The sequence below is a fragment of the Ambystoma mexicanum genome, chromosome 5q, assembly GCF_040938575.1.
Source record: "Ambystoma mexicanum isolate Mex_15411 chromosome 5q, UKY_AmexF1_1, whole genome shotgun sequence".
In the NCBI taxonomy this organism is placed as follows: Eukaryota; Metazoa; Chordata; class Amphibia; order Caudata; family Ambystomatidae; genus Ambystoma; species Ambystoma mexicanum.
Window position 1 is genome coordinate 61321835 of NC_090933.1, and position 25536 is coordinate 61347370.

The 25536-nt window shown below is 48.8% G+C and overlaps 1 protein-coding gene across 3 annotated transcripts in view; it reads left to right on the forward strand.

Moving 5' to 3' along the window:
* Positions 1 to 25536, forward strand: part of LOC138497209 (uncharacterized) — a 306729-nt gene that overhangs the window by 117778 nt on the left and 163415 nt on the right. For all 3 annotated transcript variants that reach the window (XM_069620532.1, XM_069620531.1, XM_069620533.1), the window contains one exon: positions 12864 to 13000. In XM_069620532.1, coding sequence (XP_069476633.1) covers positions 12864 to 13000 — 137 coding nt within the window. The remainder of the gene's footprint in view (positions 1 to 12863; positions 13001 to 25536) is intronic.

Sequence of the window (25536 nt, forward strand, 5' to 3'; positions counted from 1 at the left end):
TTCCAAGTTCTTTCGTCGGATGTTTCTTCCAGTGGTCGACTCTTCCTTCTGTTCAAGAGACCTCGCCTTTTATGCAGGTTTCTCTCATTCATGCACAGCCAAGCTGTCACTCACACAGCAGGGTGGTTGTCCTGCAATGACAGCCAGCCAATCAGCACTGGGTGCATGCAGGTAACCAAGGATACTAAGGGCAGGGCGTTTCGGGCATCTCCCTCGCTTCCTGCCCTGCCAGACACACTAGCGGTGGAGGCGGGTTTCAGCACTTTGAACAAAATGGTTAAACCTGGGTTGGCGCGCAGAGTAAACCCCAAGAAAGACCTCACAAGCAAGAAATTGCAAAAAAAAGACTGGGGCCATTTTGACAAAATGGGCACCCATGGGTGCAATACTGCAGCTGGTGATTCAACCTGCGGTAAAAACGCACAATGGTAGGAAAATTAAACCACTGCCACCAGCCATTTAAAAGTAGAGAGGGTAACATAACAAATTAAATATTAGTAAGTAGGAACAGGGGCTACTCAGTAACCCCCCAGTACTTCCACATAAGATGGGGTGTACTAGACCTAGATAGAGAAAAATGGCAAGTAAAGTCAATTTCACTTCACTACTTTGGGAACAGTATTTTACACAAGAGAAGGTATTCAAACCTTATGAGAAATCCAAAGGACCTCTCTGTGACACTGCACTGAAGGTGCTGTGTGTCACAATACAAACGTTAAATGCCTATGGAGTTGTCAGACTCCAAAACCACAGAGAAACAGAGTCCAAATCAGATCAAAAATACATGAGTGAGAAAAAGTTCCCACTCACTCCAGGATTAAAATTAAGTCCTGAAGTCCAGCAAACACGCTCGGTGTCTCGAAGAGAATTGGCACAGAAATGAGAATTCTCCCTAACACAGCAGGCTCTCGGTTCCAGTGGTCGACCTCTTCATCTTCCAGGATCAGACATTTATGCAGGAATCCAGCCAATCAAACAGCCTTGCAACATTCAAACTTATGGGGGTTGGCAATCCTTTCAGGACAGCTTGCCTCCCAGTTTGAACTGCAATCTCTCACTCTGGCTGGAAGACAAAGGGCTGCAGAGTTTTGGACTCCTCCCTCGCATCCTACCTTCACAGATACTCTGGAGCCTGGGCGTTCAGTCCAGAGGACTCCCGCTTAAGATAAAAATCACACAAAGGCATTTCCTGCCCTGGATGTCGGGGAAAGGAACAAGAAAGGACAAGGAACATGAAAAGGGTGAAAAAACAAGACCCTGGCCATTTTGGTAAAATGAGCACCCATGCACTGCCACCAGCCATTAAATGTAAGTTTCTCCTTGTAACATACATTTTATATTTGAAATTAGAAAGGAGATACTCAGTATCTCCCCAGCACTCGACGTAAGGTGGGGGGGGGGTGGGGGCTGCTGGTTTCAACTAATAAAATGGAAACGGGTCCAAAGATCCTTTCTACTCTTGGGACCTGTAGTTCTCACAAGGTTAGCTAGAGAAAGTTAAAAGGGGAGCCCCTAGGGCAACCCAGCAACAATAGGCACTTATTGCCAAAAAGTTGTCAAATAGGATAACTTTTAAAAGACACTATGGAGAGTCTTAAAAATGACACCCATGAAAAGAGTAAAAGTTTCTGGGAGTGTGGAAAAAGTTTCCACTCAGAGGTGTAAGGAAGAATCCACCAGTAAAATCAAACATTCTGGGGCTGACACGGTCAGGAAGATTTAACATTACTATGAAAATGTACCTAAAAATCCTGAATGCAATAAGTCTTACCCAGAAGTTTGTGTGATCCACCAGCCTTGAGAAGACCTGCAAAACGAGCCATCCCTCGATGTGGTGTGACATTGCTGGGCTGCAAACCGCCAATACGCAGGTCCTCAAGCTTGAGTGGTATGCAAACCAAGGTATAACCTTATTTAGAGGAGCAAGAAGCAAGTCATGATGAGTCAAACCTAAGGTTGTCCATAATGTAAAACCTTAGGTTTGACTCACCTTGACTTGCTTCTTGCTCCTCTAAGGTTATACCTTAGTTTGCATACCACAGGTATTGAGTTGGATTTAATAATTGTGTTTATAAGATGTTATAGTACGTACTTAACCAAGAATTATGTTGTTCCACTATTATTTAAATAAACCCTTTATTTTTGTACAATACAAAATGTTTGTTTCTTTGGACCATATGTTTGCTACAATTTCTCTAGCATGGGGTCTGGCATGGATTCACATGCTCATGAATATTCCCCATCGTCAGGCCGGGAATCCTCAGTAAAAGGAAAGTTTCACTTTTACTTACTATATTTCTCCTCTAAACCAATCAATGACTGCCCTCTCCCTAAGCTGCTCTGCTGCAGCCATGTTCAGATTTTTACAGCACGTTCAAGTGCTGGGAGTCCTCATGTTTTGCTCCATGAGCTATTATGTTTTTCACGCTTTTTTGATTAAAAAGTCCTATTTTTGTCAAACAGAGCCTGTGTGCCCCTTCTCTCCATCGGCTGACAAGCGTGGATCGATTTGGCAGTGAATTTCAGCGCCCTTCAAGGGCAAGAATCAAAGTTTCATTGAAGATTCCAGAAGGCCATCAGGCCAACTCTGCACTCCGGACCATGTCGGAAGAGATGAGGGAAGCTCCCTTTTCAAGCTGTGCTCCAGCTACAGACTGCGGAACGTGTTTGTAGAAGACAAACACCTTGAGTGCCTCTATTTCCATCCGGATCACAGGGAAGTGGATTGTGGAATCTGCCTCGGGTTCTCCAAGCGAACCATGAAGGATCGTCACAGTAGACAGGCGGCATCGCTCAGCTCCAAGGCCTCTACCCTGTGCGGCAAGCAGGGGCATGCCTCACACAGGAATGGCCTGTCCGAGGAACGGGCTTCTAAGTCCTTTGAGGGGCGCTCCATCCGTTGGGGCCCAAGCACTGCAAGTCGGTTTCCGTCGGGGTGCTGCGCAGGCAAGACGGTCTCAGCTTCACAATTTGCCTCCATCTCCAGCCATCGCTCCAGCTAATCCTTGAAGATGAAATCGGCTAACACGGCAAAGCTGCAGGAAAAGCCTGAGAAGAGAAAGGCACAGGAAAACGTGACCAACCTGTCCCAGAAGGCCCAGGTAGTCCAGGTGAAGTCGTCCTCGACGATAGAGTTGGTGGCTTCCGCCCTCTCTAAGGCCAAAGGGGCTGACCCACTCAAGGTATACCCGGCGGGGCCCAGAGTATCCCTGCCCCTGAGGCGGGAGATCTCGGCCAGGCCAGTGGAGAAGACACCAGAGAAGGGGATGCCATCCCTAAACCCGAAACCACCCCTCAAGATGCAAAAAAAGGGGCGGTGGAGAGGAGGCCTCAGGGTAGACCATACTCCAGGGCATGGATATTTCTTCCTCGGACGAGGAGGCCCAGTCCATACACACGATCCAGGAGGACGTGGGGGACAACAGCGGAAATGCTGAGGAGGATGACGACGATGGCGGAAATGCAGACGGAGACAATGTTGGTGATGATGGCGAGGGACCTAGTAGGCCTACTGCTCGGTCTCCGAGAGATGTATCGATGGACACCCTTTGACCCTGCACACCCTGGTGTCAGGAATTCAGAAGAGGATGCTGACAGTTGTTGGGGAGAATTTTCAAAATGTGCTAATTCCTCTTTACCTTAGAGACCCCCAGCTCTTTTTCTGAACTTTGGGACTCTGTACTTATTCATTTTGTTCGTTTTTTTCATGTGTGTTACTACACAGCACCCTCAGTGCAGTAACACAGGGATGTCTTATTAGACTTCCAAAAGGTTGAAATACATTCTCTGGGATAAACTATTGTTTCCCAGAGAATGTAAGGTCAAATTTACTTTACTAGTCCTTTTAAATTCCTAGACCCAGCACACACTATCTTCCTGTATAGTGCTGGAGGGGCTACCTAGTATCCCCTGTGTCTAGAAACTCATGTAGCAGTCAAATGCTACCCTTTTCTATCAGTGGCTGGTGGCAGTGGTTTTACAACGAACTATGATTTTTCACAACCGTGAACATCGGTAGCTAAAAATCGCGGTAACCATGTTTTTCAAGATGGCGCCTTAAGCCCCTTTGTTTAAACAGGTCCCGGTCTCCTTTTTTCACCATTTCTCATTTCTTTTTGGAAAGGTTCTTCTAGAGTTTGTCTCTGTGCGCCTAACTAGGTTTGGTCCCTTTATTTCTATGCCTTTTGGTGGGCTTCAAGACTGAAGACCGCCTCTGGTGCCTCAGTGTCTAGGGTGGGCAGGAAGTGAGGGAGTTGCCCGAAACTCCCTGTGCTTAATCTCCTAGGAGCCCTAAATGTACTCTGGCGTGATTGGCTGGCTGGCTGGCTGACTTGGCGTTTTCGGCACTGCAGCAGGGCTTCCACGGGCAAACCAACGCTCCAGGAGTTGTAGCAGGCGTCCTCTTCAAGTTCTTCTTCTGTTCCTTCGTTCAGTGGTCGACTCTGCCTCCAAGCCAAAAGCCTTGCCTATTATTCAGTGCTCTCCCATTCATTCCAGCCTAGCTGCCACTCACCCAGCAGGGTGGCTGCCCTTGCCGGACAGTCAGCCGGCCAATCACCACAGAGTGCATTTGGGCCTCCTTGGAGACTAAGCACAGGGAGTTTCGGGCACCTCCCTCACTTCCTGCCTACCCCAGACACCATGGAGCCAGAGTCCAGCTTCACTCGTGAATCCGTCCAAAGGCAAATCGAACAAACGGACCACACCTGGTTTGGAGTGCAGAGTAAATCTCAAGAAGGACCGTTCCACAAAGAAATGGGGGGGGGGGGGAGAAGAAATGCACACTACGGTAGTTAAAACAAAACCACTGCCACCAGCCATTCAGTGAGGAAAGGGTAACATAAAAAATGTTACATGAGAAGCTAGACAAAGGGGATACTAGGTAACCCCTCCACCACTCTATTGTAAGATTGTGTTTGCTGGGTCTACAAAGTTACAAAATGTAAGTGAAGTCAATTTCACTTCACTGCTCTTAAACGGTAGTTTCACCAAGAGAAGGTATTTAAACCTTTGGCAAATCTAAGACTTCCCTGTGCCACAACACTTGAAGGTGCTGTGTGTCACAATGTAAAGATGATGCCTATGGAGTTTGTCAGACTCCAAAGTCAGATGAAACAGAGTCCAAACCACAGAAAAATACATGAGAGAGTGGGGGAAAAGGTCTCCAGGTTAGAAATTAAAAGTCCTAAAGTCCAGCAAAAAGAGCTCGGGCTCTCTAAGGTAGAAGGGAATTAGCACATTTCTAAGATTTCTCCCTAACACTGACACGCTGGATCCTGGGCAGGCTTCAGGGCTGAAGCCCGCCAAAGGCAAAAGCTCACAAATAACTCAAATCCATTCTATAGCATAGAGTAAAAGCCCAGAAGGAACTGACCAACGGAAAATTGTGAAATAAGACCGGGGCCATTTTTAGAAAATGGTCACACGGGTGCTCAGCCTGCTAGTAACCTGCACAAAAGGTAGTAAAAATGTAACCACTGCCACCAGCCATTTAAGTTAGTCAGTGTAACAAGAAGTTGCATGAGAAGTGGAATAAGAAGTTACTATGCAACCCCACACAAGGTGGTGTGTGCTGGACCCACAAAAGAAAAAAAAGGTAAGTAAGATGCAAGTTATCTTTCTGTGCTTGGGAACTGAAGTTCCCACAAGAAAATGTATTCAAACAGTAAGACAAGTCCAAGGGACTCCTCAGTGACAATGCAGAGTGCTGTGTGTCACTAAGCAAAAAGCAGATGCCTTTGAAGTTTACCAAACTCCATTAAAAGGTAAGAATCAAAAATCCCAGTCCGAGAAAAAGAATAAGTGAGTGGTAAAAAGTTCCACTCAATTAGGAGATTAAAATCCAAAAAGTCCCGAGTCCAGCAAAAGTGCTGTGGGTCTCTCTGGTTAAAGGGGAATTGGCACGGAAACTGAAAATTCTCTAACAAGAGCTTTGGCTTCCCTTTCGTGTCGGGTATGTTAGGCCCCCATTAATGTCTGTGGATGTAGGACCCTCACTCAAGGATTGTACAAAAACTTTCTGGGCAGCGGAAAAATTCAGTGTTCATGAATTCAGTAAATATATACAGGATGAACTGTATGCACATGTAAGTATTCCTTTTGTAGTACTTACTGCATGTGCAATCCATTGCTTAGCAGCTTCTCCCTCAACTGTCCAGCACACCAATCCTCACTCTTTCTGAAAACCTTGACTTGGAAGGTTTGGTCTAACTTGGCGACATCTTATAGTGGTGAACAAGGAAAGTAGTTGGTACAACAATACATTTGTTCTATGGAGTCGCATCTCACCAGGTCTGGGGTTTAGCCAAGTACAAGACCCCTTGCAAAATAGTGTAAGGTATGACGTAACCTGGAAAGAGACTGCGCCTAATTTTTGCAAATTAGTTTTATTTCTACCTTACTCACACTTTCTGAGCCACACTACCAAGTGAGAGTTTGGTTTCTCTTTGTGTTTTTACCTGTCCGGCCCACTAAGATTCACTTCCTAGAACCACACAGCAGTGGTGGTTCTGAAAAACCCTATGATAAACTGATTTCTCCACAGCATCTTTTTTGAGGGTTGTGAAATATGTATCGTAAGTGGAAGACATGGTTCCAATCAAAGGATATACCCAACTCTTTCTAGGAGTAGCTATGCTGAGCAGTGATTTTTCATTCAAGGGAGGGGAGAAGGCAGATGTATAGATACAGTTTGCTGCAAGAGACTACTGCACAAATATAATTAAAAACCTACTCTTTATTGTATGATTACGCACAAACTCATACTACTGGAGAAGTACTTGGAAGTAGGCACAGCACACATGTGTATAGAAATCATAAAGGGCCTTTGAGGTCAGAGACTTCCCACTCGGATAAATTGTATAAATAATATATGGCCTGTGCCTGGTGGAATACCTACGTTAGTCCACACAAAATGTGGCATTGTTGTCTTTGTCATAAACAAAAAAATACTTTGAATGGATTCTGTCCTCCAACGTATTCCACATCTTTGGCATGTAATGTCCACAGCCGTGTACTTCGGAAACTTTTTCAGCAGAGGGCGTCCTGTGTCGATGTCTATCAAAGGCCTCCGGATGTTATAAATAGGATGCATGGCGCCCGTAGCCTCGGTTCTGTTTTTTCCAGAAACGTGTTTGCTTTGGAGACTCGGCACACCTCGTATGTGCCTCGTGAATGTCTTCTTCTTCGACCCCTCCGACACTGCGGTCTGGCTTCAAGACTTGCCGGGACTGCAAGTCTAAAATATCAATTACCGACCTGCATTGCATTTGTTTGTGGTGCTTGGGCAAGAGTCACGACACAGACGACTGTTCCAAAGGCCAGTCGCTGACTGCTAAGGCCTTGCGGTAGCGTAAGGGGAAGATTCAGGTAGATAGGGAGGTTCTAAACCCAGTAAATCCTGTAAATCTTAAGTCGAAGGGGATGTCCACCGACGAGTCGAGGGGTGACTCTCCGCGTCGGAAGGAAGGAATCGCGGGGTTCTCGGTCCCGGAGTGGGTCCTGCCATTCGTCGTCCTCGTCTCGGCATTCTAGGAAGCGCCGTCACTGATCGCCTTCCCCGTCCTCCGCGGAGGATGGAGCCGTGAGGAAAGTGGCTTGTCCAACAAAGTCCTCCAGAGGAATGGGCTTCCTTCAGGGAGCAGAAGTTAGCGATTTTTTAATCGAAGGGCACAGTTCCGTCCGTGCCTTTTTGATGAAGCAGGCAAGGAACAGTCTAGATCCGGGCTCGGGTCCTCTGCGCAATCCTCATCGGGAACCTTCGAGGTCCTGTTCGGGGAGGCTCAGGGTGGACGCAAAAGATGTGCTTCCAGGTCTCGGTCCTTGTCCCCGGCGAGACCGCAGAAACCTGGTAAGGGTTCGAGGTCGGCGTCTACTCCGTCGGCGCCGTGTCCATCGGATACGGACGTCGAAGCTTTGCCTTTGTACCAGCCGTTGTCGCCGGTGAATCCGTCTGCGCTCTCAACGCCGAAGCCCTAAACGCCCTCGATGCCTTCAGGGCCTTTTTGCAGGGATTTGCCATCGGAGGTCCCTGGTACGGTGGATCCTGCAAGCAAGGCTACTTCCAAGTCTGTTAGGCCTGTTAAGGACTCCAGACCCTCGGCAGTCCCAAGACAGGACTTTTACCTCCCTCTAGATGACATCTATGAGGAGGAGGAGGAGGAGGAGAAGGAGGTGTCAGATTTAGATTTTAACCCTGATGTGGCTCCTGTCTTTTTAGGGGATAGTCAATTGGAAGAGTTAAGGCAATCGCTTCATGATGCTTAGTTGCTTAGACACTTCTCCTGAGGTGGAGTTTGGCAGGCCTGAGCCTGGGGCTCATGACGAGTCGTCCTACAGGACTGAGGGGGTAGAGTCATGGAATATCTTGGTTGGTCAACTCCTCCTGAAGCTTTTGTTCAGGATGACTTGACAGATATTTTAGATCGAGGTCCGTCCTCTGATCCGGTATTACCTTTTCATCTGACCTTGCAGAAAAGGGTGGCGGCTGCTTGGCAGACCCCGGAATCTCTTCGGCAGTACAAGTCGTTAACTAAAAAATATCCCCATGTAGCGACCCCAGCTATCTTTCATCTCACCCCACTCCCGAGAGTTTGGTGGTTTAGCCGGCTACAGCCACCTCGAGTCAGGTGGCGTAACCGACCATTCCTCCTGATGGGAAAGACGAGCGCTTCAACGGTTGGGCACGAAAGGTGTTTTCTGCAGGGAGTATGGCGCTGAAATCGGCCAACTCCATTTGTGCCTTGGAAGATTTTCACACACACTGTGGAGTTGTTTCTCTTGCGGCTGAGCATATTCCCGAAGGGGGTGGGGGTCCTTGCTCTTGTGCAAGATGGCAAGGATGCCATGTGTGAATCCCTTCAGCCGGGTTTGGATACGGCTGACAGTGTTAGCCGGTCCATGGATGCGAGCACCGTTATACGCAGATTTGCGTGGTTGCGGAAGTCTGGTTTTGCTCCGGATGTGCAAGCCTGTCTTTTCAACATGCCCTTGGATGGCACGCATTTGTTTAGCAGCAAGGCTGACGAGAGTCTTGAGAGGTTGCAGACCTCAAAAGCTGCGGCGAAAATCTTTAAGCGCAGCTGTGTGTCAACCTCTGCCTTTTCGTTCTAGGGGACAGCAGTGGAAGGGAGGTTCTTTTCGTTACTACTCCTATGGTAGAAGGAGAGGGGCCGCCAGTCAAAGGGGTCAGTGTAAAAGTACACGTGGTGGTCGGGGAAATAGAGGTGCCAAAACCGCTCAGGCAGCTACCTCTTTGCCTTCAGGTGCTGCCGCAGCCACTTCAGTACAATCATGAGGCCATGTCCCATGGTTCGCTGGTAAGGGGGGTGAGAGGGGTAGGCTGTCTCAGCATCTGGAAGAATGGCAGGCTATTACTTCGGATGCATGGGTTCTGGATACAATAGCTCATGGCTACTGCCCTATCTTGCCTTCATACAGCGGCCTTACGACAATCCACGGGGAATCTTTGAAGCTTCCAGATCCACTCCTTGTGCAGGAAATCTTGACCCTGCTAGAGAAAGGCGCTATAGAACTGGTGCCTGTAGCGGAGAGGAACAAGTGATGGTATTCCCCATATTTTTTGATTCCAAAGAAAGGCTGGGGATTGAGGATTTGCCTTGGTTGAACACACTTCTCAGGAAGGACAAGTCACTCTTTCTCAAGTCCAACTTCAGGATTGGTTGGTGTCTCTGGACCTGCAGGATGCTTAATTTCATGTGTCAAAGCATCTGAGTTTTGTGGCTGGTGACTTGCACTTTGTTTCGGGTCCTGCCATTCGTATTTACTTCCGCTAATGGTGGTGGTGGCAGCGTATCTCATGCAAGGGGGGGGGGGATTCACGTCTACCTGGACGACTGACTGATTGGCGCGCGTTCTCCTGCGCAAGCATTGGATCACCTCTGTCTCACCTGCCGCTCCCTCCACAAGCTAGCCTTCTCCCTCAACTCCAAGAAGTTGCATCCAACACCTTCCCAACAACTCCGGTACATTGGGGCTGTGTTGGACATGTCCTTGGGGAAGTGCTCGCCTCCCAAGCTAAGGGCTCATCACATTGTGCAGATGATAGACAAGTTTCAACATGCCCAGAGTCTCCCGGGTTTCGAATTCTTAAGGTTGCTCGGCCTGGTGGCTTCCTACATTTTTCTGGTACCAGAGGCCAGGCTGAGGTTGAGATCCCTGCAATGGGTCCTCAAGATGCAGTGGTCGCAGTTCTCCGGCAAGATGTCGGATCCTGTTAAGATTCCAATCTCGGTCTCCCAGGATCTTCTGGGGTGGGCCAATGAGGGGAGCCTGATGAAGGGGGAGCTGTTTTGGCAACCGTGGCTAGAGGTGACTGTAGTGAAGGACGCTTCCCTCATTGGATGGGGAGCTCATGCCGAAGACGAGACCGCTAGCGGTCGTTGGTCTCCGTCGGAGTCCAAACTCCACATCAACCTGTTGGAGCTGAAGGCCATCAGGCTGGCCCTGAAGACTTTTCTGCCATCTGTGCTGGGGAAGTGTGTCCCGATTATGAAGGACAACACAGTGGCCATGTATTACCTCAACAAAAAAGGGGGTTGGGGGGGGTCACTCCCATTGTGCAGAGAGGCAATACAGCTCTGGTTCTGGGCAATCCAACACAGAATTCCGCTCTCAGCAGTTCATCCGACTGGAGAGAGCAATGCGGCGGCAGACACTCTGAGCAGCAGGGCATGATCGCTCACGAGTGAGTGTTGGCTCAGGAAGTCCTTCTGCAGATCTTCGCCCTTTGGGGAACCCCACAAGTGGATCTCTTCGCCACCAGTGACAACCGGAAGTGCGAGAGATTCTGCTCAAGGGAATTTCCCCCGAGAGGAGCCTTAAGACACATTCGTAGTGGAATAGTAATTCCCACTGCTGTACGCGTTTCCTTCAGTCCCTGTCATTCCTCAAGTGTTAAGGAGGTTCGGTTCCCACATGATCCTCATTGCTCTGGATTCAGCCAGGAGAGTTGTACCCGGACCTTCTAGAAATGTCCATCTGCCCTCCGTGCCGTCTTCCCTACCAAGAGGATCTGCTGAGGGGTTCAGGTTCTCCATCCAGAGGTCAGGACTCTCAACCTTCACGCTTGGTATCTGAAAGGTTGAGATATAAGGATTGAGACCTCCTGGATGACGTGATGGAGATGTTGCTTTCGGGCAGAAGACCAGCAACAAAATCCCTGTACCGTTGCCGTATGTTTTGCGACTGGTGCAGAGGACAAAATGTTGATCCTTTTCGGTGTTCCATTCCTGTGGTTTTGTCTTTCTTGCTTTCTTTGACCCACCTTCAAGTGGATATAGGGTTACCTGGCAATGCTGTCTATCTTAAAGCGCTCGTCTGAAGAATGTTCTTACTTTAAGATTCCTTTGATTTCCCAATTTCTTAAAGGGCTCACTAATGTATTCCCGCCATCCCCTTTCCAGGTACAGGTTTGGGATCTGAATTTGGTTTTGAAATTCCTCGTGGGTGCTCCGTTTGAACCTTTGCACTCTCGTCCTTTGAGATTGTCTTTCAAGACGATGTTCTTGGTTTCAGTTACTTCCGCTTGCAGAATGAGTGAATCGCAGGCACTTTCATCAAAGCCGCCCTTTACTGTGTCCCACAAGGATAGGGTGGTTCTGAGGGTTCGTCCTTCCTTTCTACTTAAGGTAGCGTCTGAATTTCATTTAAGCCAGAAAGTGGTTCTTCAGTCTTTCTATCGTCGTCCTCATCCTGGTAAGGAAGAGGAGTGACTCCATAGATTGGATCCTAGTAGAGCTCTGAGGTTTTATATTTCTAGGATGTCCCGGGTCAGAGTGGACTATCGACTCTTTGTGGGGTATGCTGGTCACCGATTGGGCCAGGCTGTTACCAAACAGACCTTGTCCATGTGGATTATCCTCACAATTACTGAATGTTAACGTTTGGCGGGCAAGGACCCTTCTGAAGGGTTGCAATCTCATTCCACTAGGGGCGTGGCTACTTCCACAGCCCTGCAGCGGGGAGTTCCTATTAGGAATATTTGTGTTGCAGCCACTTAGGCTTCTATCCACACCTTTGTTAAACATTACTCCCTGAATACACTCCATGGTCAAGATATGGCCTTTGGTAAGTCGGTTCTTTATTCTGCCATATGTTTGAGTACTCTAAATTATTTTCCCTCCTCCATTTTCTGGTACTGCTTTGGGAGTCTGTCAAAGATGTGGAATACGTTTGAGGACACAATCCATTTGAAGAACAAGTTACTTACCAACTGGTAATGTTCTTTCGATTGGGTGTTCCTCCAAAGTTTTCCACATCGCCCTCCCAACCTGCCCCTCTGGAGAATTTCATATGCGAATGCAGCTTATGTTTCCGCAAGGCTATGTGCAGCCATTGGATGTGTGCATGTAACACGTTATTGGGGGGGGGACACAAACTGAGGCTACGGGCGCCGTGTGTCCCCTTTATAACATCTGGTGACGTCGCCCTCGCCGGAGGCCTTCGAGGGACATCGACCCGACGCCATCGACGCAGGGCGCCCTCTGTTGAAAAAGTTTCCGAAATACACAGCTATGGACATTACATGTCAAAGATGTGGCATACGTTAGAGGCACATCCAATCGAAAGAAGGTTACCAGTTGGTAAGTAACTTGTTCTACTAAAACGGACCCTTTGACGTTAGCACCAATACTTTTAAGGAATATTATACTAATTATTCTGTTAACATTAGTACAATAGTGTGCAACCTAGACCCACTCTTTTTTTGCTTTGTTTTCTCTGTTGACATGATTGTGACTTAATGTGGATAGAGAATATTCAAAACTAAAAGGTTCAACTCTATACTGTGTGTTTGCCATGCTTTTGCAGTTCAAACTGTTTTTCTGCTTATTTGGGTTCAATAGGATTACAGCATGTGATTGAAAACACTTCACCAGAAAGCACAGATCCACGTTTCACCTGTGAACTTTGTGAATATCGTTCAGACTTGGACTCATTGATAGAACACCTGAACAGTTTTGAGCACAGAAAGTCCTATATTGTAAGTTTGTTTCGTGATGGTTTTGTGAATTGTCTGGGGTGTAGTTATGAGTGAAATCTACCTTCATGTTCTTGCTTGACTACCAATGTTTCATTTGTAGGTATGCAGATTGTTGCCTCTGCCAGGAATGTTTTGTTGAGTAATATAGAAGTGGTGCAGGGTTTTTTGTTTTCTTAGTTGTGCATTTTGCCCCATGTGGTCTTTGAAACAAAAGAGAAGCACACTATGATCTATTTTATTTATACTGTGCCCCTGTGTTAAGACGGATTTCTGAACTCTGTCCTGGTGGCGCAGAAGTTCAGAAGGCCAACCTAATTACTTGGAACAGGGTAACCTCTGGACAAGCCAGACCAATCAAGGTAGCGATCGCGGCGGTCAAGACTAGGTCTCAAGAGGGGTGAGGGTGACTGAAAGCCCGCAATGAGCACACAAAGCAAGAGCGCTTACAAACTACTCCAAACAGTTGTTATATCAAAAATAGATACACATTTATTTTAAGGCCTTTAAAATAATGACCGTAGCGAGAAAATCACAATATCACAATATTAAACCAACACATACCATATCAACACAATATATATACAAATACACAGTCGCAAGCGTTTAAAGCACGAAATATGTAGTCCACCTGAAAGGAAAGGAAAACAGGCAGTGCGATAACGCTTTAGACTCAGTTCGCCTTCAGAGGCACCTAACTAGATAGAAGTCCGAGCCCTGCGAAGAGTGGAGCCTTGTGCTCAAAGTACCTGCCACGCCGGTGCCAACGGGCAAAAGGGGAAGCTCTTCGGAGGAAGTCAGGCAGTTCGGGTTAGTGCACAGCAGAAGGAGAACAGGTTCCGCAACTCAAGCGCAGCCTCCACAGCGGGCAGAAGCAGAGCGCGAGTACGGCCATAAGGGTGCTGTTTTTACACAGCAGGGAAAAGCAATGGGATACTGCAGGAGGGCGACCAGATCCTAGCTAAACTACTCACCGGTCCCCGAAGCAAGCAGACCCAGGCTTCTCCACGTTAGTTTCAGCAGCTGGCAGGTTCAGAAGAGCAGGGAACGCCTCGTAGTCGTGTAGAGCAAAAAGACGTCCCAATCGACGAAACCAGCACAGTTTGTTGCCGCAGCAGGACAACGGAGCGGCTGTGTGTATTCAAGCCAAATGTACACTCCTCCCTTCAGACTTGGGAACGCCAAGCGTGGGAGAGTGACAAGGACTCGAAATACAACACAACCTGGCGGCAGTTACAGAGCAGGACTCCCTTGTAAGCTGGTCAGTCAACTGGATGGCCCAGAGACACTTCCGAAGGCTTACTTGGCAGGAGATGATGAAGTCGCCGGGAATAGCTGTTCCTGCTATTCCAAAGGTCGAAGCACCAGTACAGGCCTTCTGGTTCGATCCAAGGAGGAAAGGGCTTCACAGGACGACAGCAGTGCAAAGGAAGATTCCTTCAGCGGGTCACCAGCGATTCCTCGGTCCAGCCTCTTGGTTGCAGGATACTTGGCTCCTGTATTCCTTCGTTCGTGAGAACTCAGGAGATCGACATGGTAGTGGTGTTTCCAGCCCCCTCTTATCCACGGTTCCCTTCGCGCCAAAACGGAGGGGAGCCAATGGGAGATCCGCTCATCAACACACATACCATAAGTGGACCAATCCCGGACCACGGTGGTCCCAGGCATTCACACCACCCCAGACTCTCTGGCACCCAGGATGTGTATTGGGACCAGACATCCCAGCCCACACCCTGGAGGCACACAAACGACATGTAGAAGCCCGCGAAAGCAAGCACGTTTCGCGGGAAAGTACATGCCCAAATAAGGAAGGCCCCGGGTCGCCCGACCTGGGGAAGGTGAAGGGAGCAAGACGGTCAGTGGACAGGACAAAGGAGCCTCGTGGTCTGGCCATTTTGGGAGCCAGGCCACCATTTTGGGTTCAGTGCGAAAAACGTGCTCAGAACGCCAAAAGGAGCTCAAAATAAACAAAACGATCGCTGCCACCATTCCAGTCCCTGAATGACTTGCACCGATCAAATACCATCCTAAAAGAGTATCTAGGGCCTGTAGAAGGCTAGAGTCCCAAGAGAGCTGTAACTTAGCTTACAGTGCCCTCTTGTGTCATGTTGCACTAAAGCCGCAACACGATAAAAGAAACTACGGGAAACAGCGTTCCCCGGTACTGACTGTCTTAAGGGCATGTCAGTTTCCCCATAAGAAAAGAGCGAAAGCCCAGAGGAGTGCGGCAGAAGGCTGCACTTCTCTGGCAAAGTCAAGAACAAGGTGAAAAACAACAGCAAAAAGTTTAGGGGTTGCCACATGGAAGGAAAATTACTTACAATTACGAAATCTTTCCTAACACCCTGCACAAGTGTTTCAGTGTGCGACGAGGCAAGGGCGGACAAAAACAACAATCTTATTAGGCCCAGTGACATTGAGAATGTGCAAGTGCAGGGGAGAGGGGAAAGTGTGAGGGGCATGAGAGGAGTGGAAAGTGCTGAACACATGATCAAAACAAGTAGTTCGGCCAGCAGGTGGCAAGTGCAAGAATGAGGCGCAGACAACGGGTGTTAGGCAAGATTGGATGCAGTAACCTGTGGGAGAGTACACCAGCCCTGTCCACTTGGCAATAGTTAACCCAGCCTTTGGTATAAGCATGTACTACACAAGTTGGTAGAGTGACTGAGCAGCCAGGCTTCTCTCAAGATGGGTCAATATGAGTGTTGGGGAGAATTCTCAGAAATGTGCGAATTCCCTTCTATCTTAGAAACCCCCAGCACTTTTGCTGGACTTTAGGACTTTTTAATTTCGAACCTGGAGAGTGAGTCCTTTTTCTCACCCTCATGTTTTTTTTTTGTGATTTGGACTCTGTTTCTTTTGACTTTGGAGTCAGACACGGGGAAGTCTCTTAGATTTCCCAAAGGTTTAAATACCTTCTCTTGGTGAAACTACTGTTTCCAAGAGCAGTAAAGTGAAATTGACTTTACTTACATTGGTAACTTTCAAGACCCAGCACACACTATCTTACCATAGGGTGCTGGAGAGGTTACTTAGCATCCCCTTTGTCTAGTTTCTCATGTAACATTTTTGATACCCTTTCTACAATTAATGGCTGTTTGCAGTGGTTTACTTTTTACTACCATTGTGTTTTTCCGCGGGCTGCGTTCGCAGCTGCAGTAAAGCGCACATGGGTGGCCATTTTATAAAAATGGCCCGGTCTTCTTTTTCGCCATTTCTTGTTGGAAAGGTCCTTCTTGTGATTTACTCTGCACGCCAAACCAGATTTGGTCCCTGTTAGGCAAGATTGCATGCAGTACACTTTGGATGCACTACAACAGACCTGACCATAGGAACCCAACCTTTGGTAGAAGTCTGTACTACACAGTTTGGTAGTATGATGAGCAGCCAGGCTTATCTCAAGAGGGGTTAATGTAAGCAGCAGGGAAGTTGGACAGAGATTAAAGTATTCAAATAAACTCTTAGACACAATGTTTCTTGATTAAACCGTTATTAATTTGTCAGTTTGAGTAAGCCTTCTTCAGAAGGGGCAGTATAATAGTAACGCACAAATATACTCCAAAATACACATTAGTTTCTCTAAATTAGCAAATAACCATTTGGGTATGGCACACAGACAGTTCCTACACCCTCAGGCGACTTAAATTGCTAGGACACTGTGGACATTAATATATCACTGTTGCACTCTCAAACTTAGCTGTTTTAAAAATAATTGCACTGGAAAGTTTTTTTAAAATGTGTATTGTGAACCTAGGCCTTTTCCCCCTCCTATAAGTGTTACGGAGAATTCTCAAAAATGTGCTAATTCTCTCCACCTTGGTGAACCCCAGCAACTTTGCTGGATTTTGAGGACTTGATTTTTTAACCTGGAGAGAGTGAGACCCTTTTTCCTACTCTCTCATGTATTGTAATGTGATTTTATACCCTTTTTTCCCTTTTGGTTATGGAGTCTAACCAACTCCATAGTGACATCTTTTACAATTGTGTCACACAGCATCTTCAGTGCAGCGGCACAGGGAAGTCTTAGATTTCCCAAGGTTTAAATACCTTCTCTGGGATCAACTACTGTTTCCCAGAGCAGTAAAGTGAAATTGACTTTACTTGGCGTTGTACTTGCTAGACCCAGCACACCCTATTTTACAAAAGCGTGCTGGAGCGGTTACTTAGGGTCTAAATGCTCATGTAACTTTTTTTGTTACCCTTTCCTCAGTTGACTGGCTGGTGGCTGTGGTTTCGTTTTGAACTACCTTGGTTTGCATTTACTGCGACAGTTCGCGGCTCCGGTAAAGTAACCGCGGGAGCCATCTTTTACAAAATGGCATCCAGCCATCTTTGCTAAAATGGTGCCCGGTTTTCTTTTTTCGCCAGGTCTTTGTAGAAAGGTCCTTCTAGAGTTTCTCTGCTCGCCAAACCAGGTTTGGTCTCTTTGTTCATTTCACCTTTGTCAGGGTTTCTGAGAGAAACCCGCCTCTGGCTCCAGAGTGTCTGAGGTAGGCAGGAAATGAGGGAGGTGCCTTAAATTCCCTGTGCTTAGTCTCCTATAAGACCCAAATGCACTCCGTGGTGATTGGCTGGCTGACTGTCCCTCAAGGGCAGCCACCCTGCTGGGTGAGGGATAGCTAGGCTGGAATGAATGGGAGAGAACTGAATAAAAGGCGAGTCTTTTGACTTGGAAGGCAGAGTCTACCACTGGACGAAGGAACTGTTAGGAAGAGCTTGTATGCAGTTCCCTTTGGGACCACTACACACAACTATAACTACAGGTGTAAGCAAAACCAACCTTTGGTATAAGTCTGTAGTACAGTTTATTTTTTTTGGTAGTGGAGTTGGGCAGTCAGGCTTTATCGCAGGAGGGAATGTGAGCTTTAGGGATGTTACACAGGTCTACAATCACAGGTGGTCAAATAAACTTACACTCAAGGTTTCTTGGTTAAACACTTATTAATTTATTCAACAGTCAGTTATAAAACATTCACTAGAAGGAGGCAGTTAGATATCGTACACAAATATACTTCAATACTATACTCATTAAGTTTCTGAGGCATTCAGACTACTTTAAAGGAGGAGCAAAATGGCATTCAGCATACATTGGAGGAGCAAAAAGGAATAGGTTTAGAGCATAAAAGAATTACAAGTTTCTTCAATAGTGCAGATAATTTGAGTTCACCAGAAGAGCCAAATCAATTCAATAGGCTAGGCCAAATTCAATGGGCTAATGTCTTGGATAGGATAAAACTGTTCTGGTAAAGTCTCTGTAGAAGTTGATTCATTTATTTATAGAGCGCTTTACACCAAGGCGCTGTACAATGGAACGACAAAATACAGATTAATAACAAATAATGTGAGCAAAGTGGCAACTTGAATCATTCAAGAACAGAACAGTGCAAAGAGCAATTAACTGAGCGGGTGGAGAAGTGGAGTGCGAACAGGAGAGTGAAGGGAGGGGCGGGGAAGGATTGAGTGAGTAGAAGGAAGGAAGGGAGAGAGAGTGTAAAATAGAAAAGGGAAGATGGAAAGGGAGGGGAGGGATTAGAAGAGGGGAAAGACGGGGGAATAGAGAGGGCAGGGGGGCTTCAAGGTGGGGAATGGAGGAGGAAGGATTTAAGGGAAGTGCGAAATGAGATGAGGGTAGTGGAAAGAGCGGAACCGGGAGGAAGCGCAAGGAGGTACAGAGAGCAGGAAGTGGTCAGCAGACCGAAGGGGGGGGGTAGAAGGAGAGAAGGGAGGAGAGATAAGGAGGGGCAAGACCATGAAGGGATTTGAAAACAAGGCAGAGAAAGTGGAATTTTAGTTGTAGGTGGAAAGGTAGCCAGCCTAGTCGAGAGAGCGAAGAGGAAATGGAGTCACGGGAGGTAAGGAGACAGAGGGTTCAAATGGCAGAGTGGTATATAGATTTAAGAGGGGCAAGCTGAGATGAGGGAAGACTGAAAATTATAGAGGAGCAGTAGAAGAGGCAGGAAAAGATGAATGAGGCGATTAGGAGCTTGGTAGCATGGAATGTGAGGGAGGGAGGGATTTTGCGAATATTGTAAAGGTGGTATCTGCAGGAGCGGGAGGTGAGTGAAATGTGTTGCGAGAAGGTGAGAGAAGAGTCAAAAAGAACACCAAGGTTGCGAGCATGAGTGGAGATGGGAAGGCGGAAAGTGGATGAACGGGGAGGAGAAGGAGGGGGAAGAGAGTTGGCGGGGAAGAAAAGGACTTCAGTTTTATCCGTGTTAAGTGAGAGAAAGCGTGAGGACATCCAGCTCTTGATGGCTGTGAGACAAGAGGAGAGTTTAAGGTGGAGGTCAGGTGTGAAGGAGGAGAAAGAGAGAACGAGTTGGGTGTCGTCCGCATAGAAATGATGGGAGGAGATGACGGGGGCAATGAGGGAGGTATAGAGAGAGAAGAGGAAAGGGCCAAGTACAGAGCCTTGAGGAACACCGTAAATCAGAGGGAAGAAAGGAGAGGTCTGGCCTCCCCATGAAACAGCAAAGGAACGAGAGGAAAGGTGAGAGGAGAGCCATTTTAGAACAGGGCCTTTGAACCCGAAGGAGGAGCGTGTGGAATAGGAGAGGATGATCGACAGTGTCAAAAGCGGCAGAGATATCAAGGAGAATAAGTATGGAGGATTGCTTCGCATGGCGAGCAGAGAGTGAGTTGAGAATCGAGGTGAGAGCAGTTTCAGTGGAATGTTTGGGACGGAAGCCAGATTGGAAAGGAGGAAGGGGAGAGGAAGACGAGACAAAGGAAGAGATCTGAGAGTAGGCGAGGCGTTCAAGGAGTTTAGAAAGGAAAGGCAGAAGAGAGATGGGTCTGTAGCTGGCAGTGAGCAGTCAATCAGCAGAGGGTTTCTTAAGAATAGGAATGATCGTTGCATGTTTGAAAGCAGAGGGAAAGATAGATGAGGAGAGGCATGAGTTGAAGAAAGTGGTAAGGTAAGGGATAAGAAGAGGGTACGTTTTTGGGATGAGAACGGAGGGGAGAGGGTCAGAGGAGGCGGCTGTGGGGTGGGCTTTGGATAGAAGGGAGGATACTTCGGAAGGGGAAACAGATGAGAAAACAGACATGCTGGAAGGAGGAGGAGAGGGGGGAGGAGAAGAGAGGGAGTCAGAGAGGGAGTTAATTTTTTGTCTGAGTGTGATGATTTTGGAGGAAAAGTAGTTGGCGAAGTCAGAGGGAGAAAGTGTGGAATTAGATGAGGTGTCAGGAGAGGGAGGAGAGAGGAGGCGGGAAAGAGTTTGAAAAATCTGACGAGGTTGTGAGGCTTGAGACTGTAGAAGATTAGAGTAGTAGGTGGATTTGGCCGTAGCAAGGCAAGAGTTGTAAAGTGCATGGTAGGAGAAGTAGGAGGTTTGATTAGAGAGCGAGGGAGTTTTGAGCCAAAGTCTTTCAAGGCGCCTGAGAAGGCGCTGCATAGAACGAAGATGGGAGGTAAGCCAGGGTTGAGGAGGTTTCTGAGTGGGGCGGAAGAGAGAAAGGGGATAGAGATGGTCAAGGGCAGTGGAGATGGAAGATGAGAGGGAAGAGAGCATCATCAGGAGAGAGTAGTGCAAAGTCATGGTAAGATGGAAGAGACGAAGAGCAGGTGTCCGAGAAGAGGGTAGTGTCGAAATCACGCAGGTCACGACGTGAGTAGATTGGAGCTGAGGGATTATTAATAGTGGAAGAAGAGCGAGGTGAAAGGGAGAACGAGAGTAATGCGTGGTCAGAGAGAGACAGGGAGAGAGGAGACAGGGAAGGAGGGATAGGAGGAGTTGAAGATGAGGTCAAGAGTGGATCTAGAGGAGTGAGTAGGGGAGGAAGGAAGGGGGAGAGGAGGTAGGAGTCAAGGATAGGGAGGAGGGGAGAAGATTGGGGGGGGGGGAAGGAAGATGGATGTTAAAGTCGCCAAGCACAGTTAGAGGGGAGGGAGAAATAAGTGAGAGGAGGTGATCTAGGTCTTCGAAGAAGGAGGAGAGAGGGCCAGGGGGACGATGGATGATCAGGAAGGAAATAGGTTGGGGAGAATAGAATGATTTGTAGAGGAATTCAAAGGAAGGGAAGGGAAGGGAAGAGATGGAGATGGAGATGGGGATGAGGAGGAGGAGGTGGTGTATTTGGGGTTATACAGGAGAGCGACACCTCCACTGCGGCCAGAGGGGCGTGGAGTATGGAGGAAAGAGGAGGAGGAGGAAGAAGAAGTTAGGGAAGCTGGGACAGAGGTATTATGAGGGGGAATCCAGGTTTCAGTTAGGCGGAGGAAATTGAGACGAAAGAATAGATCGAGTGTCGCTGCGATTTTATTACAGATGGATCTGGCGTTCCAGAGAGCAGTATTGATGAGGGCAGCATGGTTGGAAGTGGGAGGATAGAGAAGGTGAGGGCGGTGAGAAAGGGAAGGAGGGTGGCTAGGAGAGCGGGGGAGAGGATAGTGGAGGGGGCTAGGCATCAGGAGGAGCGAGGAGAAGGGAGAGTAGAGAGGGCAAGGGGGGGAGGGGGAGAGGCAGAAGGAAGAAATGACGGATCGCATAGGGTCAGGGGGAGTAGGTAATGGGTAAACACGTTGGGGAGTCCAAGTGAAGATGGCACAAAGGTGGACTCAAGTCAGTGGTGTGAGACAGCCGGGAAGGGCTAAAAGAGTCAGAAGGTGCAAGTTCGCTTGACTGAGATTGGAGGAGACCAGGTGTTTGAGGCAGGAAGATGGGGAGGAAGTTCTGAATTGTAGCAGGAGGTCACGGGTCTAGTGCTGAAAGTTTACCGGCAGGACCCAATTTGGTCAAAAGGAGTAAGCACTCAAGGGCGTGGTTGTAGAAGAACTGCTGTCTGAGGCGAGAAGGAAAGTAGCAGTTTAGGGCCGACAGGTTATAAGGTGGAAAAAGGGCCGATGCAGAGAGAAGTCCAGCCAGCGCCCAGAGATGTATAGGAGTAGGTATGCGAAGTGATGATAGGGGGAGACCCGCAGACTGCTGTGGGTGGTATGAGAGCAGAATGAAGGAGGTTACCACAACGCAGGGCTGCAGTTCATTCCACCACTCGGGAGGACCGGCGGCTGGAGTTTCGCCAGAGCTCAGTGCAGTGGAGAAGGGACTGTTGAGGAGGCGCCTCCGAATCGCAGTGGGGTTGGAAGGTGGAGGACTCAGGAGGAGATGCAGGGGGAGGTCCCAGGGGATCCAAAGACTGATCCACGGAGTACTTCAGAGCTGCGGAAGGGATGCACAGTGCTGCCTCGTCTCAGCCCAGGAATAGGGGCGGAGACAGGTGGAGATTCCAGGCGGATCCAACTCTGGCACAGTGGGCAAGAGGGGCTGGTGAATGGACGGAGTGCACCGAAGCCGCAGAATGGACACACAGATTTGCCTCGATGATATCCGGACTGGAGCCAGCACAGCGGATGGATACAGGCTTGGCCAGATCCTGTGTGGTGCTGAAGAGGCTCACAAAGCGGCGATGTTGGTTAGTCACCCGGATTCCTTGTATGGAAGAGGGGGGATCAGGAACCCGTGTGCTGAAGAGGAGCCCGGTGGTCGGGAGAGATCACAAGTTGGATTAGGTGCTGGCTAGGTAGGTGGCTGTGACCCAGGAGAGGTGCTCCGATGGCTGCAGAAGGCAGATGGAGGGTCAAGGGGATAGTCCCTGGCGTCAGGTGTGCAGTGGTGGTGCTCCGGTGGCTGCAGGGGAGATGGAGGGTCAAGGGGATTGTCCCTGGCGTCAGGTATGCAATGGTGAGCAGGGAGGACTGCCGCCTAAGAAGAGAGCGAGGCAGGAGGGGTCCCGCAGGGCCTGCCTGACAAAGCGGGAGAAAGCCGAACCGGAGCTCATGCTGAAGCCGCTGACCCTCGCCGTCCGCTGGGGGCTCTGAGTGAGGAAGCAGTGGGCCCAGACCCGGAACTGCAGCCGCGCCAGAATCCGTGGCAGCTGCTCCTGGACCTCCGACCAGGGAGAGGTGCGCCGGGGCAGCACAGAGCGCGTGGAGAACCCGGGGGTTGCCGCCGGTACCTGGTGCGCAGTGGTGGGCGGGGGCGACCGCAGCCCCGTAGCCTGCAAAGCCGGTCGGATGAAGGAGCGGAGGAAGGCCGTCAAGGGGCTCAAGTTAATGCTGATCCAGACGGTCCCAGTCCATGTCGTCCGCCAGGGCTCCGTGCGTAGAAGAGGAGGGACCGGGCCGCGTGGAGGCTGGTGGAGGGAGAGACCCTGATGCCGGTCCGATGCTGGCTCCGTGGACGGCTGTTTGCACAGGCGGGTGGAGGATCCAGGGGTTGCTACTGGCCCTGGAGCGCGAGGCTGGAGGGAATGACTGCCGCCCAAAAAGTCCAAGAAGTCTTCAAGGCGGGAAGGGTCCCTCAGGGCCGGCTTGGTGGAAGAGCAGGAGGAGGTTGTCCCGAGGATCGAGCCGATGTCGAAGAAAGCGGGTCCGATTTTCGCTGGGAATGCAGCCATAGGGGCCCCAGAAGGTAAGAAACGGGAACGGAAGGGGGAAGACTGCAGTTGCAATTTAAACTGCTTTATCTTTAAAAATATTCAGCCCGATTGAGGAGACGTAGGCTCAGGCAGCCTTGCTCACGTGCCCCCTGGTGGTAAAAGTTCGTAGAAGTTGTTTGTAACGAGAAGAATTATATGCTGGGTCACAAGCTGATTAGGCCTGTGAGTTGGGAAAGTTTCAAGCACTTTCACTGCGAGAGGCAAGTACTTTCAGTCTGATTTTACAGCACCTTTACAAATGAAGAAAAAGATGCAGCTGGTGACTTCTGTTCCTGGGGCTACGTTGGGGGGACTACTGCACTGCACTGGGACTGGTCAAAAAGCTGTCAACTGGCAAATCTTCAATTCCGGTACCTGTCGTCAAGCACACAAACTGGTGTCCCTCTCCCTGGTTATTCGGTTTCCTGGAGCACTGTGAGGAAAATGCAACCAGCTCCGAGAACGGTATCCAGGTGGCTTAGTGTCGAGTTGGTTGGTCCCACCAACTCAAAGGTTGAAGTCGTCCTTGCAGGGCTCCTCTGTCAAGATGAATTTAGCGATTCGGACCTGCAGTAGGGCTTCACGGTTAAACCGACGGTCCAGGAGTTGCAGCAGCCGCCCTCTTCAAGCTCGTCTTTGGTTCTTTCGTTCCAGTGGTCGACTCTGCTTTCCAGTCCAAGAGACTTGCTTTTTATCCCGTTTCCTCCCATTCATTCCAGCCTAGCTGCCACTCGCCCAGCAGGGTGGCTGTCCTTGTCGGACAGTCAGCCAGCCAATCACGCCAGAGTGCATTTGGGTCTCCTAGGAGACTAAGCACAGGGAGTTTCGGGCACCTCCTTCGCTGCCTGGCCACCCCAGACACTCTGGCGCCAGTGACGGTCTTCAGTCCTGACGCACGCCAAAGACGAATGAACATGGGAACCAAACCTAGTTTGGCGCGCAGAGGAAAACTCTAGAAGGACCTTTCCACAAAGAAACAGCGAAAAAAGAAGATTCGGACCTGTTTTTACAGAGGAGGTTCAGACGCCATCTTGAAAAACATGGCTCCTGCGATTTAACACTACCAGTGTTCGCAGTCGTGAAAATAGGGTGTGCTGGGTAGGAATTTAAAAAGACTAGTAAAGTCAATTTCACTTTACTTAATCTGGGAACCAGTAGTTTATCCCAGAGAAGGTATTTAAACTTTGGGAAGCCTGAAAAGGTTTCCCTGTGCCACCGCACTGAAGGTTGTGTGTGACACACGAGAAAAGATGAGGCCTATGGAGTTGTCTAAAACTCCATAACTAAAGAAAACACATTTCAAAACACATTAGAGAGTGAGAAAAAGGGTCACACGCTCTCCAGGTAAAAAATCAAGTCCTCAAAATCCAGAAAAGTTGCTGGGGGTCTCTAAGGTGAAGGGAATTAGCACGTTTTTGAGGTTTCTCCCTAACAGGAACCGAAGAAGAACTTTGTTGCACTGTTGATGGGCTGTCCCGTATGAAGAACCTGTCCTTGGCCCTGGCGAAGAGGGACCGGTATGAAAAGTATAGGGTGCCGGACTCTGCATCCAAGTTTTTGAGGTCCTAGCCTTCCCCGGATTCAGTAGTCTCTGCGGCGGCGAGGAAGAAATCCTCTGGCTCAGCAGCATCAACGGCCTTCTCCTCTCCCCCCAACCGCCCCCGGACAGAGAGGGGAAGATGTTGGACGCTGAGTCATCACATCGGCAGCAGCGACCATCAAGGCGGCCCTCGCCATCGTGGCGTGGCTCTGCTTTAAAATCGCTACCCTCCTGGACTTCCTTCCCGATGAAAAGAGAGCGGAAGCATTGCAGATCCTGCAGGAGGGCGAGGTGGCATCGGACCATGCCATTACAGTGGCCACTGTTAGGCAGAGTTTGAATGCAGTACCCTTTGGGACCACTACAAGCAACTATGACTACAGGTATAAGCAAACCAACCTTTGGTATATGTCTGTACTACACAGTTTTGGTAGCGGAGCTGAGCAGCCAGGCTGATCTCAAGAGGGGAATGTAAGCAGTAATGTTACACAGAGGTCTACAATCAAAGGTGTTCAAATAAACTTACACTCGAGGTTTCTTTGATAAATACTTGTATATGTATTTATCTGTCAGTTATAAA